Source organism: Trifolium pratense, linkage group LG7, assembly GCF_020283565.1.
Source record: "Trifolium pratense cultivar HEN17-A07 linkage group LG7, ARS_RC_1.1, whole genome shotgun sequence".
NCBI classification, from domain to species: Eukaryota; Viridiplantae; Streptophyta; class Magnoliopsida; order Fabales; family Fabaceae; genus Trifolium; species Trifolium pratense.
This window is the reverse complement of record NC_060065.1, coordinates 49,672,716-49,686,361: the sequence shown is the minus strand read 5'-3', so window position 1 is coordinate 49,686,361 and position 13,646 is coordinate 49,672,716. Positions and strand designations below refer to the sequence as shown.

Sequence of the window (13,646 nt, the reverse complement as noted above, 5' to 3'; positions counted from 1 at the left end):
ATCGAGAATTTTCCACTTACTTTTTTTAAGGGTTGAATTTCTAACAACTATACTACTTAACAAAAAAAAATTGTAAGCAAAATTTACTTTTAGTCTTAAAGCTCTAGCTTTGATTGTCCCTTAGGGGGTGTTTGTTTCATGGATACTAAACATTTTCCTGGGAATCTAATGTTGGAAATAAAAATTCCCATGTTTGTTACAAAGGAATTAAAAAATGTCCCCAGGAAAAACTCATACCAGGGAAAGAATTTTACCCACGTAGCCTGGCTTTCTAATCCCCTCTAATAGGGGTGGGAAATTTTTGTTCCCGCCAGTTGCAATTAATTTTTATGGAGAACATGCTATTTATAATAAGTGGCAATCTTAATAATTAGATAATATAAATGGAATATGTTTTTTTTTTTATTTTAACAATTATAACATCTACGTTTTAAGAATTATATATTTCTTTTTTTTAATGCTAAAAAAAATATGTATCTTTAAGAAATTTTTTTTTGATAAAAAGTATATTAAGAATTTAAAATAAACTGCCTCACAAAAAATATTCCTGGGAATTCAAAATACTTACCAAACACATTTTTTAAAAATTTATTCCTTGGAAATTTATGCTTGGGAGAGTTATTCCCGGGATTCATTTTTTATACCGTGAAACAAACGCCCCCTAAGTATAGGAAATCCATGAAAACAATTGTTTTGTTTTGCCATGTTATATGTACAGAATTTTCATTGTCTTTTAGGGTCTGTTTGATTCAATCGAGGTGAAGGAAAGGAAGGGATTTTATTGAAAGTTTAATTGTAGTTTTAGCCCCTCAAGTTTAACAATTGTGCAATTTTGGCCCCTAAGTTTCAATTGCACAATTGTCAAACTTAGGGGATTAAAGTCGCACAATTGAAATTGAAACTTTGGGGGTCAAAATCGCACAATTGTGAAACTTGGGAGGCCAATACTGCAATTAAGCAATGAGATCTTTCAATAATGGTTTAATTAGTAAAATGGTACCTTAAAGACATTTTTGGTTTCACATTGGTTCCTTGAAGAAAAAAAAGGTCCTAATAGGTCCCTTAAATACATCTCCGTTAATCAGTTTGGTACTTTCCGTCCATTTTTTCCAAAAACCATTAAGTAGTGTACACGTGACACTGTGGCTGCTTACATGGCATATATGTGGTAAACCATTTAAGGGTTTTTATGGAAAAAATGGACGGAAAGGACCAAACCGATTAACGGAGATGTCTTTAAGGCTATTTAGACTTTTTTTCTTTAAGGGACCAATGTAAAACTAAAAATATCTTTAAGAGACCATTTTACTAATTAAATCTTTAATAATTTATATGTTTGATTCAAAGTAGGGAGGGAAGGGGAAGCAAGGGATTTTAAATACAAAAAAAAATATTATAGGAAAAAAATTGTTTAATCAACGTAACAACAAGATTGTATAGAGATCTTTATAAATAAAATTTGTATGGAAATGCACTATATAGATATGGGCATGGCAATGAAGTAGTTCAACGTAACAAAAAATCCTGTCGAAAAAAAATATATCAAAAACTTTGAGGAAAAAAAAAATAGCAAGTCAGCAACATAAAAAAAATGCAGATAAGGATTATTTTGGTATTTTAAAATAAATATGAGGATAATTGTGTCAATATACTTAAAATTGTAATAATATAACTTTCCTCCCCTCCCCTCCAAATCCCTTTAATTTGGGGGAAGCAAAAATTGAGGTTTTGAGGGATTTTGCTCCCCTCCTCTTCTAAAAATTGAACCAAACACATTTGGTTAATAATATTCCCTCCCCTCCCCTTCATTTACTCCGGACCAAACAGACCATTAGTAGTGACTACTCAATCTAATTTTCTCAATACACAAGAGTTAGATATTGAACTTGAAATTAATTACTTAAGAGGTTCAAGTCTTTGACCACTTGAAGTATCAACTTAATCTATAAAATATACAAAAATATGTCATTTAATTTGTAGGCTTAATTTTATATATGGTCCCCATATTTTACAAGTTTTATGATTTTGGTCGCCACATTTTAAAATCAAATATTTTTTACCCCTATTTTAATTTTTTTTTCACTTTTGACCCCAACCCCATTTTGCCTCCATAAATGTTGATGTGTCATAGGGAGCTTCTAATGTACACTCGAATAATTTGAATATACCGGTACATCAAGTTAGTAAATTGATAAATTGACGATTATTTTTATGAATTAAAAAACTATTAACCGAATATTGTATTTTAGAAATAATAATATCACAAGAAAAAACACAATTTCATTGTTTATAAGCATTACACTAATTTTTCTAATATTTTTTTTAGAAAAATTCAATATTGACTATAATGATGAATAAAAATTCAAAAAATATCAAATTTTATATTTTTTACAGTTTTGATGAATAATATTTAGTTATTATAATCATTTTAATGATAAGAAAAATGAATTCCTTTAAAAAAATATTCATTTACCTATAAATTTAATTACCGAATATACTGGTATATTAGGAATTATGATGTCTACATACCATATAATTTGCCATTTTTTAATTAGATTACACAAAAATGCTGATGTGATAATATACATGTGCTAAAAGACTACGACATGTCAGCAAATTGATTTTTTAATTGTTTTCAAATTATATTTGTTGAAAAAAAAATGGAGAATAAATGTTTAATTTTAAAAGGGAGGCAACAAAATTGTCGAACTTATAAAATACGAAAACTAAAAGTGCAATTAATCTGTAACATTTTTTTTTTATATATGGAAGAGGGTCTAAGCCCAAACAAAAAAATATTACAACAAAATTAATCTGGGGGAAGGGAACCCCTACAATCATTAAGTGAAATTTGAGAAAAAAAAAACCCCTTCCTAACGTAAATTTTTTCATTTTTATAACGTTCGCTAGAATCCGCTACTTAAGTAGAAAATTAGTAAAAATGAGATTTTTGAGAGAAAAAAAAACACATCCTACCATGAAATTTTTAAGATTTTAAACGTAAAATTTCCAACTTTAAGTAATAGACAAAAATATTTTGATAAAGATAGACAAAGATAGACAACAACAGTGCATTAACAAGGTATATACTTTCCATTTGATAATCAGTATACCGAACATATTTTCTCCATCAAAATCAGCTCTTGTCTAAAAAAATAAATACTAGTCCTAATTACTACGTGCTTAGCCTAAGAGAGCTTTCACTGCAAGCTATAATCATCTTGTAGTCATAAAATGGTGTAAGTGTCTATGAGAAAAGTTTGAATTGAATGATTTTTTTTTCTCTTAATTAGTCGTTGCAATGTATGATTTCTTACTCTATTTGTCTTTTTGACTAAAAGAGACATTAGACCAAATCCACTTAGCTGGCTAATAACACTGATTTTGGTCATGAGTAATATGATATGATACAAAAGTGGTACCTAATTAGTAATTCTTATTCAATTATTATTTAAAATCATCCATAAATAATAATGAAGTATGGATTAAGAACATGCACCAAACAAATGAGAGAGATTGAGAACGATCCCTGGCTTGGCTTCCCGTATAATATTGTCCCCACTAATCTATATCTTTCCATAACTTGGGTTATCCTCTTTTTCTTCTTGGCCCTATTTTAGAGCAAATTAAATTTGTTTAATTCATTTTTCTTATGTTTTAAGGTGGAAGGAGTAAAGTTTTATGTGTAGGGAGTGTTTGTTACATGGATCATAAATTCATGTGACTTTGAAAATCTTTCATTCAACTTGTTTCAAGTTTCCATAATTTTGTTATAGCTGAAAAGTTTTGATAAATTATTTTTAGATACTTTTTATTTGCGGGAATATAATTTACACATATATATTTTTCACTTTTTATTCCTATGCACAGGATGAGAATCTTTTTCATCTCTTTTAATCTAAACTAGTATAACTGACCCGTGCATGCGCACGGATTAAGTTGTTTCTTACGTGCCTCTTTTGTTGTGATTTTGTCAGAATAGTGCGGTGTTATTTGATTTTACTCCCTAATATAACACCTAATCTATTTGATTTTGTCATCATAGTCCTACTTTTTTCTCATTGGTATTCGGTCCACTCGACCATCTAATATGGTTCGGAGGTTAGTTCTGGCACCAAGTGGTTCCAGCCCCCTCCTAATCGCAGTTGTGGGGATCGAACCGTGATTCTCTCTATCGAGTCCAGCGTCAATTACCACTGAACCAACTAACAAATTATAGCTTCTCACTTCTTTTTTTGACTAAGAAAAACGTGTTGCATATCATTAATCGATAAATGTTCAATACAAGGAGGAACATTCTCAAACACTTGGTGACTAGCACAATAAACACTTGCTCTCGTTAATGAGTGAACAATCATATTCTTCACTTGTCGCCCAAGAGACATTACTTCAAAGTTAGAAAACAATGATAAAAAGTTTCTAGTTACAAAAGAACTAAACTCGGACACCCCTAAGCTATTAGAATTAATACAGTTAACTTTGAGAATCACTTTAAAAAATAACAAAATAAAACCTCAAACTTCTTACATATTCACTTTAAAAAATGTGAAACTTCTGGTAAAATTAAACCCCAAATTTGCAGCCATGTGCTTTTCTTTTTTGGGTCCGTAGATGAAGTGGCTAAAATTTCACACAAACAATTTTGAACTAGATAAAAATGTCTAACATAGTAACATGAACATCTAGATGAATAATAGAGAATCTCATATTCAAAATTCATACCTCTCCAAAAATTATAGATCAACTGACAAAAAAAATAGTATTAAATTTGTTAGGTCTTATGTTATGACCATAATTTCAACCTCGACTCTCGCACTTATGTGTGTAAATTTGTAATAACTTTATCATTTCGTCTATCTATTAAAAACAAAAATCATACTACATGTCAACGTCTAATATAATACTTTAATAGGTCATACTCCAATTTATTTATTTTTAATTAATCCTCTAGTTTTCAAAAAAAATAGAGTTTCAATAATATATAGTTCAACTGCGAGGTAGGTAAAGTCTGATCAAAAATATTTTTTATAAAATTCATATAAAGAAATTTTATTTTAAAATCATCAGTCAAACATTTAAAAAAGTAATATCTAATTAATTTTTTATACAAACAAATATAATTATCATTTTCCATACAAAAATTATTATTTTCCATACAAAATTTATACTAGTAGTAGTATATTTATTCCTTAATCAATGCCCCAAATCGCTAATTAAGGTATTTGTTTCCATTTCCTTCTTTCATTTTCAACATTAGTCAATATAAGTAGTAAACAAACAATTGAGTGAAACACGGGATTGAATTTTTTGTTCTTCTTTCTGACGCAACACAAATAAAGTGGTGTGGGACACAACCATAAATTCCTTAGTTCAGTACAAAAATTGTCACACACTCCCTCTGTCACTCACCGTCGGTTTCACTTTTAATTTTCTTACAATCCCAGTAATAATCTCCGCTAATTTGGAGTTATTTTAAGGATAACATGTGTTTCACTTTCACTCCTTTGAGGTTGTTTGTTCAACTCTTTAACATAATCACAATCACCATCATAATCATTTCTCATTTCATTCATTCTTAGGTTGTTTCTTCATCTATAAATAACAATTTTTCTAATTATTTCTCACTATAATCTTCATTAAAGTTGAAGTCTTTTGAGAGATCTAGCCATTTTAACCAATTGGGTTGTGAAAAAAACCAAACTTTTTTTTCTGGGTTTGAGAGTTCAAGAATTTTCATCAAGGTTACAAATTTAGTGACCCTTTGAGTAAAAAACCAAGAGGGTATCATCATAAATTTGTTGAATTTTGTAATCAAACAATGTTTGCAGGAAATGGGTTGTTTTATCCCATTTTGGGTTTTGCTTCATTTGTTGTTTTTATTTATATGTCATTTGGAGGGTTAAGGTTTAGTCTTGATGAAGGGAGAGAAATGGGTTTTGTGATGAGAAATGAGACACAATTTGTGGTTGATGGAAAACCGTTTTATGTTAATGGGTGGAATTCTTATTGGATGATGGATCATTCTGTGGATTTTTCGTCGAGATTTAAGGTTCGTGAAATGATGAAAATTGGTGCTAAAATGGGACTCACTGTTTGTAGAACTTGGGCTTTCAATGATGGTCATTATAATGCTCTTCAAATTTCACCTGGTCAATTTGATGAACAAGTTTTTCAGGTATGGTTGTGTTTGTAGTTCTTGATTTTTGGTAATTTTGTACTGTGCTGTTCCTATGATTTGTTCTGATTATGTTTCATGTCATCATGTGGATGCTGCCGACATAAATTAGTTTTTTGGTTTGTGTGTGGTGTTGTGTTTTGGGTTTACTTTTGGTTGATTATTTTATTCCCTACTCAATTTTTGTTCAACTGAAACCCTAAAATTGTGTTTGACTGTGTGTGATTATGGCTCTTGGTTTTTGCAAAATGAGTAATGGTTGTTGTAATTGTTAATAGTTTCATGGTGGAAAGGAAGGGACCATAATAATAAACTATTCATCATTTGTGGAAAGTATTATTTAATGTTGTGGTTGTTGTAAAATATGATGTGAATAGTTATGTACTTGTCCCTTAAGGACTGAAAATGGTTTAGGTTCTGTTTGGATTGACTTATTTTAGCTTATATACTGGTGTAAACACTTGGGAGATTGTTTGAGAGAACTTATGAAAACAACTTATGACATGTTTATAAGCTATTTTCAACTTATTTTCATAAGCTCTCCAAGCTAACTTATGAAAGTAACTTATAGCTTATACATAAACAATTTTACTTTACTTTATCTTTTGCTATAGAAATAGGTTAATACATAAGTGCTTATCTTGATAACTGTTTATGCTGTAAATTGCAAATTAAGCTGTTTATCCAAACAGGGTCTTAGCATATGTTTGGGTTGACAGTGAGTTTGACAGAATTACGGCGTGTCCACTATGAGTTTGCCAAATTTACTGTCAATCCAAACATGTGCGTAGTGAATTGAGATACCATTGTTTTTGGGGAGTGGTAGAATACATAGAAAAAGTAGCAAGCAATCCCTCTCTGAGGTCAGCATCTAAGTGGAATCAATTTGAAGATTGTTCTTTTCTCGTGCTCTTAAAATTGTCCTCACTAGCTAGTTGGATCCGACAAGAAATATGTTGGTCTTTTGTTATTCTTCTTGTCCCTTTGTCCATCATCAATCTATATTAACACAGGAAATTGACCTGAAAATGGTGACGGTGTTTCTGTCTTTCTAACTCAAATAAAATTTATGTATGAAATGCCAAAAATTGAAAGGTTTGTGAAAGAAGGATTGTGTACTTTTTGCATAACTTCAAGTACCTTGGAGAGTTATGTTTTACTATGTTTTTGCTTAATTTTTCTTTTGCTTTTGTTTTGCATTACTTTTGAAGAATGAAAATCATGCTGACTGAGGATTTGTATCGGTGATTCATGACAGGCTTTAGATTATGTGATAGCAGAAGCAAAGCAAAATGGAATTAGGCTGCTCCTTAGCTTAGTAAATAACTTGCAACCATATGGTGGGAAGAGTATGTATGTCAAATGGGCGTGGCAAGATGGGGTAGGAGTAAGTCCCTCCAATGATTCTTTCTTCTATGATCCATCAATCCGTAGTTATTTCAAGAATTACATCAAGGTATGCCATATCTTTATTTTTCTCCTTTCCCCTCTTTCTCTTTAACTGACATGACACCCTTCCCCCGTTGGTTGGAGAGGCATTCTTATGTGTGCTATTCAAGATTCATTTCCTTTAAAAGTCATTATGCCAGATTCCACATGTTGTATCCCTTTAATTGTCACATGACAACTATAGATCTAATAATACTTTTGAACTGGCATGTTTCTTATAATTCTTAAACTTAGTAAGCCTATGTTTTCTATGATTTGTGTTGGAAGTTGAGACCGGTTGATGGTAACATTTTTTCCGATTAGGTCATAGATCATCAGTCTCCTGTAACATTAGACTCTCACTAATATCCGAGTCTTGTAGGGAGGAGAACCCAATAAAGGAGGCAAAGCTCTCCAAACACCTATTTTTCTCTATCTACAAGACTTGAACCTGAGACCTTACTTAAGGAAACAAGTTTTGGTGTCGCTGACATCTTAATGAAGGAAGGTTCAGACAATGATTAATTAACTGTCTACTGCAGCAGTGAAATCTTGCTGCGAAGCAAAGAATCAGATGACCAATGCATAACTTTCTTCCTTTACACACACATAATATTAACCTTATTTTCCAAGCTACATTGAATAATTTGTGCCTTCCTTTAACTTTTTAGTCTCATTGCTTCCTGTTTTCTTATGTATATCAAATCAAACTGAAAACATATAGAATGCTTTACACTTCTCTAGTACATGATCCATGACTTCCATATGAAGCTTGTATCTTTGGTTTTCTGCTGATAAATAGATGACCCTTCAGTAGAAAAAGGCTACATAGCCAAATCCAAGATTTGAAGTTTATATCTTCAAAGCGCTTGCTCAATTCAATTAAAAATAACATTAACATGGAAACAAATATAAAAATTGAATTTAAAGCTTAAGTGTTAAATCAAGCTCGGAAGATTCAGAATTAGAGAGTTCTTTTTTCATCGTTTGACTTTGAATTATGAATATCATCTATGTTTGCAGTAAGATCCATAGTATTTTCCTTGTCTATGGTTAACATTTGTAGAGGAATCTCCAAGCTTTAGAAAATCATGAAGTTTGTTATCGGCATCATCTTCAATCTTTGTTCGGTGTTGCAACTACTTCAATCGTTGAACTCCAACCCCTCTAGTACCACCCTCAATATTGTTTTTCAAGCTAACAAGAGAAGGGTTTAACATATCTCTCAAACTCAAAGCACCATGACCAATCATGGGGCTATCACAATACCACCTTGTGATAGCCCCATGATTGGTCATGGTGCTTTGAGTTTGACAGATATGTTAAACCCTTCTCTTGTTAGCTTGAGAAATAATACTGAGGGTGGTACTAGAGGGGTTGGAGGTCAAGGATTGAAGTAGTTGCAAACAAAGATTGAAGATGGTGCCGATAACAAACTTGATGATATTCTAAAGCTTGGAGATTCTAATACAAATGTTGCTACAAGTTCAAACTCAACCATAGACAAGGAAAATATTACGGAAATTACTGCAAACATGGACGATATTCATAATTCAAAGTCAAAGGGTGAAAAAGAACTCTCTGATACTGAATCTTCTGAGCTTGATTTAACACTTAAGCTTTAAATTCAATTTTCATATTTTGTTTCCATGTTGATGTTATTTTTAATTTAATTGAGGAAGCACTTTGAATATATAAACTTGAAATCTTGGATTTGGCTATGTAAACTTTTTCTACTGAAGGACGGGCATCTATTTTTACTTTTTTGCTCCATGTTTGCACCCCTTGAGGTTATTCTTAGATAAACTAATAGCTTCCTCTGTGTTTGCTGCAGACTGTCTTGACAAGGAAAAATACTATCACCGGAATTGAATATAGAAACGACCCCGCCATTTTTGGCTGGGAATTGATTAATGAGCCTCGTTGCATGACTGATCGTTCTGGCGACACTCTCCAAGTAAGCCTCTTACGTCATAATAATTATTACTTGACGCTTCCTACTTGTTAGATGCTTTAAGGAACCATGAAGATATTGAAAAGTACAACCTGTTTATTCAAAATTTTATGATCTCTAATGAATTTATCCTGGCTGTTTTCTCTCCGCAACTGAATATTGCAAAGTTGACAGAGTTGTGCTCGAGTTCAATACGAAGGATTCTATATCCAAATTTATCCATTTTTTCTATTTGATTCTGTATGTTATAGTCTCTGTTGGGAAATATATTGAAAAATAAGGAAATTGTTGAAATATTTTCTGCAGGAGTGGATAGAAGAAATGTCGGCCTTTGTGAAATTGATTGACAAGAAACATCTGCTGACTGTGGGGAATGAAGGTTTTTATGGTCCTAATGACCCAAAAGATTTGACTGTCAACCCCAATTACTGGGCATCCAAACTAGGGTCTGACTATATCCGGAACTCCAAAGTCTCTAATATTGACTTCACCTCTGTTCATATCTACCCTGACCAATGGTAAAGCATATCAATTCTTAAGGTTTTCTTATGAGTTTTTCATGTTAATTTATCTCAAGACTCATTGCGTATATGCGGAAAAAATTTCCGCAATGAGTAGGGTAAAATTCCGCATAATGAGTATGAACACAAATATAGTAATTACCCTACAAAAAGTAGCACAAAACCTGCAGAATAAAGGAGGGTTATAAGGTTTTCTTTTGAGTTTTTCATGTTCAACTGATTAACTAGTGCAGCAAAAGTTTTTCTGAAAAATACCTTTTAGATTAGTCATTGGTAGCTATTTCTTTTCTTTAATTATTACTTTTTGCGTAGGTTTCATGAGGATGAGAGAGCAATTGATACTCAACTGAAATTTATCTCCAAGTGGATGCTTTCCCACATTGAAGATGGCGACCAAGTATTAAAGAAGCCAGTCTTGTTCTCCGAATACGGTTTATCAAAAAAGAACCAGGACTTCACTCTATCGGCCCGAGCAAATATGTACGATACAATTTTAAACATCGTTTACAAATCTGCAAAGAGAAACAGGTCCGGAGCAGGTTCTCTAGTTTGGCAATTCTTAGCTAGCGGAATGGAAGATTATTCTGATGATTATGCGATAGTTCCGTCGGAAAGTCCATCAATACAGTCACTCTTTATTAAACATTCATGCAAATTGGCCAAACTCAAGGGATGGACTCAAAAGGATGTAAATTTCAAAGCGCTTTGTTAGGGAAAGAAAAGAAGAGTGGAAAACAAAGTTTACTACATTATGGAATAGATATATGGATAAATATTGATTTAAGTGATTAGAAAGTGAGGTTTTGTGCAATATCATATACTTTGAATTTCTTCATGTCCAAGTCAAATACTGCATCGGATTGATTAGTTGAGTGTATAGTGTGGTAGCATGGATTAGAGATTCTTATTAACAAAGTGTTGTTAACATCATGTCAATACAATATTTAAGGAAAATGGGAAGCAATAGTTTTCTTTGTAATAAAATTTAATCACAAAATCCTATCTTCTCATTCTTTGTTAACATCAGTTCAGTCATGTACAACAGGAAAATATCAATTATCTAATAAATTGTTTTTTGGTGTAATGATTTGGTTTAGGTCGGCGGTAAACAAAACGTCTGAACGGTTGGTTGTTTCGATGTACTAAATAGAAAATTCCTCCAAGTTTATTTAATTAACGGTCTTATAAACGTTTTTCCGAGAATACAATTAAAAAAATAGACTGATATTTCAATTTTCTGCATACTCAAATTATTGATCTTTTATGTTTCGAACAATTTCATATGTAATTATTTTCAATATTGCATACTCAAATAAACTTATTCTATGATCTATTTCAAACAATTTCACAAACCACAATTATAGACATGTATAATAATCACATTTTTAAACCACAATTTCAATAATCACAATATTAAACCACAATTACAACAATATCATATTACATCCTTTAAATTGCATCTCAAATGACACGCTTTAGCACTTCAAATCTCAAATTACAAATAGATCCAAAATAAATTCAAAACTAAAATGATGATTCACCGTCATTAAATTAAATTAATCTCAAATTACAAATACATCCAACCTACGATAGTTTTAGTAAGAGATTCGATTGAATTTATCAGTTCATCGGGTTTTTAAAATTGAAAACCAAGAACAAACCAAACCAGTTTGATTTTTTCAAGGTGAATGTAGGTGACTATCAGAATTTGCAGATAAAATTCTAATAAAATGTCACATTTTAGAAGGGATTGGATGAGCAATCACCATGAAAACCAATCCTATAAGAAAATGAAAGACCAACACTACAGATTATTATAATGTTAATAGCTAATGCCCCGTTTGGATCAGCTTATTTTTGAGCTTATGCAACAACTTATGCAATTTTTATGTATTATTATAAGTTTTTGAAAGCAGATTATGATAAAATAGCTTATAAAAATACAATTATCACTATTGTGAACTCATAAAATAACATAAAATCTAATTTATATTAGATAAATTGTTTGCATAAATTCAAAAATAAGCTAATTCAAACAATTCCTAGATATGAAACAAAAATATCATATTATAAAATCTCAAAGGAGTAATCATAATTAATCTCAAAGATAATCTATTTTCATTTTCTTGTTCACAAATGAACCCAGCTTCTACATAAACTAACAACAAAGAAAAGAAAAAAGAAGATTAACTAAGATAATAAAAGACTTGACACAATTTATATTACAAAACCCTAATTAAACTCAAATCACTTAATCTTAGCCAATCTTGGAGAAGTTCTAACCCTAATCCCAGAATTAGGGCTTTTCTCTCCCTCTTCAACAACAACAACAACCTTCTTATTCTCTTTCTCTTCAACAATCTTCTTCCCAGCATCACCAATTTTAACCAATCTCCTACTTCTCTTCGGCGTCACCACCGTCGAATCAGAAACCACAACCTCATCAGATTTCTTATTCTCAGGAGAAGCAACTCTATCAAAATCATCACCAAGCTTCTTCACCAATCTTCTCCTACGAGTAACCGGAGCTGAAACCCTAATTTCTTCACCTTTTTCTTCTTCCTCAAGAAGAGTAACAAGTCTACGACGCTTGGAAGCAATAGGAGCAGGCGGTGGTGAAGGAGATTTAGAAGGTAAAGGTGAATCAGAAATCTTAGATCTGGGAAGATCAGAGTTAGAGATCGGGCTTTTGTTATGGGCTTGGGCTTTGAATTCTTTGTCTTCTTTTTCACGTTGATTACGGAGTCTTCCAATGTTGCCTTCGATTTTACCCATGAGACGGAGACGTTTGAAGCTGACACCACCCATGGACCAATGGGCTTCTTGAGCCCATGACATGAGTGGGTCGGTAACGGAGATAGGGGGATCTATACGTTCGTTACCGTTAGGGTTGACGTAGATTCGTGGACGGGGAAGGCTTGAGCCGTAGAATTTGGTGAGTTTGAGAGGAAAAACCATTGTGATTTGTGAGAGAGAGAGAGAGAGAGAGAGTGGTGAATGAGATGAGATAAAGAGATTATGAGATAAGCGCGTTTGTTAAATAGGAGAATCGGAAATGATGAAAAAGAGCGTTTTCGTGGCGGGATTATCATTTTTGGCGGGATAAGTTGCCGCTTGTGAAAATTTTGCAGCTTTTCGTTTTGGGTTTGGGCTACCCTTGATTGTTATCTACACACTGTTTTTGCTACATACATTGAATTTTTATTTTTATTTTTTGGTGAACTTTTTTATATCGTTGTACCAAAAGAAAGACCATATATACATTGAGTGTTGTTTTTTTAGACATTGTTTTGTTGAAAATTTTCCATATAGATGCAAAGCTATTTTAAAAAATTCATAAAAAGAAAATTTAAGAATTACGAAAATAAATTCAAAGAGAATTAGTCACAATCATAAAAAAAGAAGGTGAATTAGTCACAATATGCTCATTTGGTAGAGAGTAGGGACAAGACATGGTATCATATATGCAGGAGCTAGAATTAGAACTTAGATTTTTCATTTATTCACTTGACAAAAAATAGTCAAAGAGAATTAAGTTTGATTAGAGCTTGTTTGACCAAATATTTTT

The 13,646-nt window shown here is 31.9% G+C and overlaps 2 protein-coding genes across 2 annotated transcripts; one reads left to right on the top strand and one right to left on the bottom strand.

Moving 5' to 3' along the window:
• Positions 1 to 5,191: 5,191 nt before the first annotated feature.
• On the top strand, positions 5,192 to 11,075 carry LOC123899716 (mannan endo-1,4-beta-mannosidase 2-like). Its single transcript, XM_045950928.1, has 5 exons — positions 5,192 to 6,175; positions 7,434 to 7,631; positions 9,438 to 9,560; positions 9,864 to 10,075; positions 10,391 to 11,075. The coding sequence occupies exons 1-5, from the start codon at positions 5,819 to 5,821 to the stop codon at positions 10,788 to 10,790; spliced, it is 1,290 nt and encodes a 429-aa protein (XP_045806884.1). The 5' UTR covers positions 5,192 to 5,818; the 3' UTR covers positions 10,791 to 11,075.
• Positions 11,076 to 12,127: 1,052 nt separating this feature from the next.
• Positions 12,128 to 13,106, bottom strand: LOC123899715. The gene has a single exon (XM_045950927.1). It carries the CDS (start codon positions 13,034 to 13,036, stop codon positions 12,326 to 12,328), a length of 711 nt encoding a protein of 236 aa, XP_045806883.1. The 5' UTR covers positions 13,037 to 13,106; the 3' UTR covers positions 12,128 to 12,325.
• Between the last annotated feature and the right edge of the window lie 540 nt (positions 13,107 to 13,646).

Excerpts from the sequence above, each read along its gene's own strand:
- LOC123899715 (XM_045950927.1), bottom strand. The coding sequence starts at position 13,036 with ATGGTTTTTCCTCTCAAACTCACCAAATTCTACGGCTCAAGCCTTCCC.
- LOC123899716 (XM_045950928.1), top strand. The coding sequence starts at position 5,819 with ATGTTTGCAGGAAATGGGTTGTTTTATCCCATTTTGGGTTTTGCTTCA. Across the intron at positions 7,632-9,437 it reads ATTTCAAGAATTACATCAAG|ACTGTCTTGACAAGGAAAAA; the intron begins GTATGCCATATC and ends TGTTTGCTGCAG. Across the intron at positions 10,076-10,390 it reads CATATCTACCCTGACCAATG|GTTTCATGAGGATGAGAGAG; the intron begins GTAAAGCATATC and ends CTTTTTGCGTAG.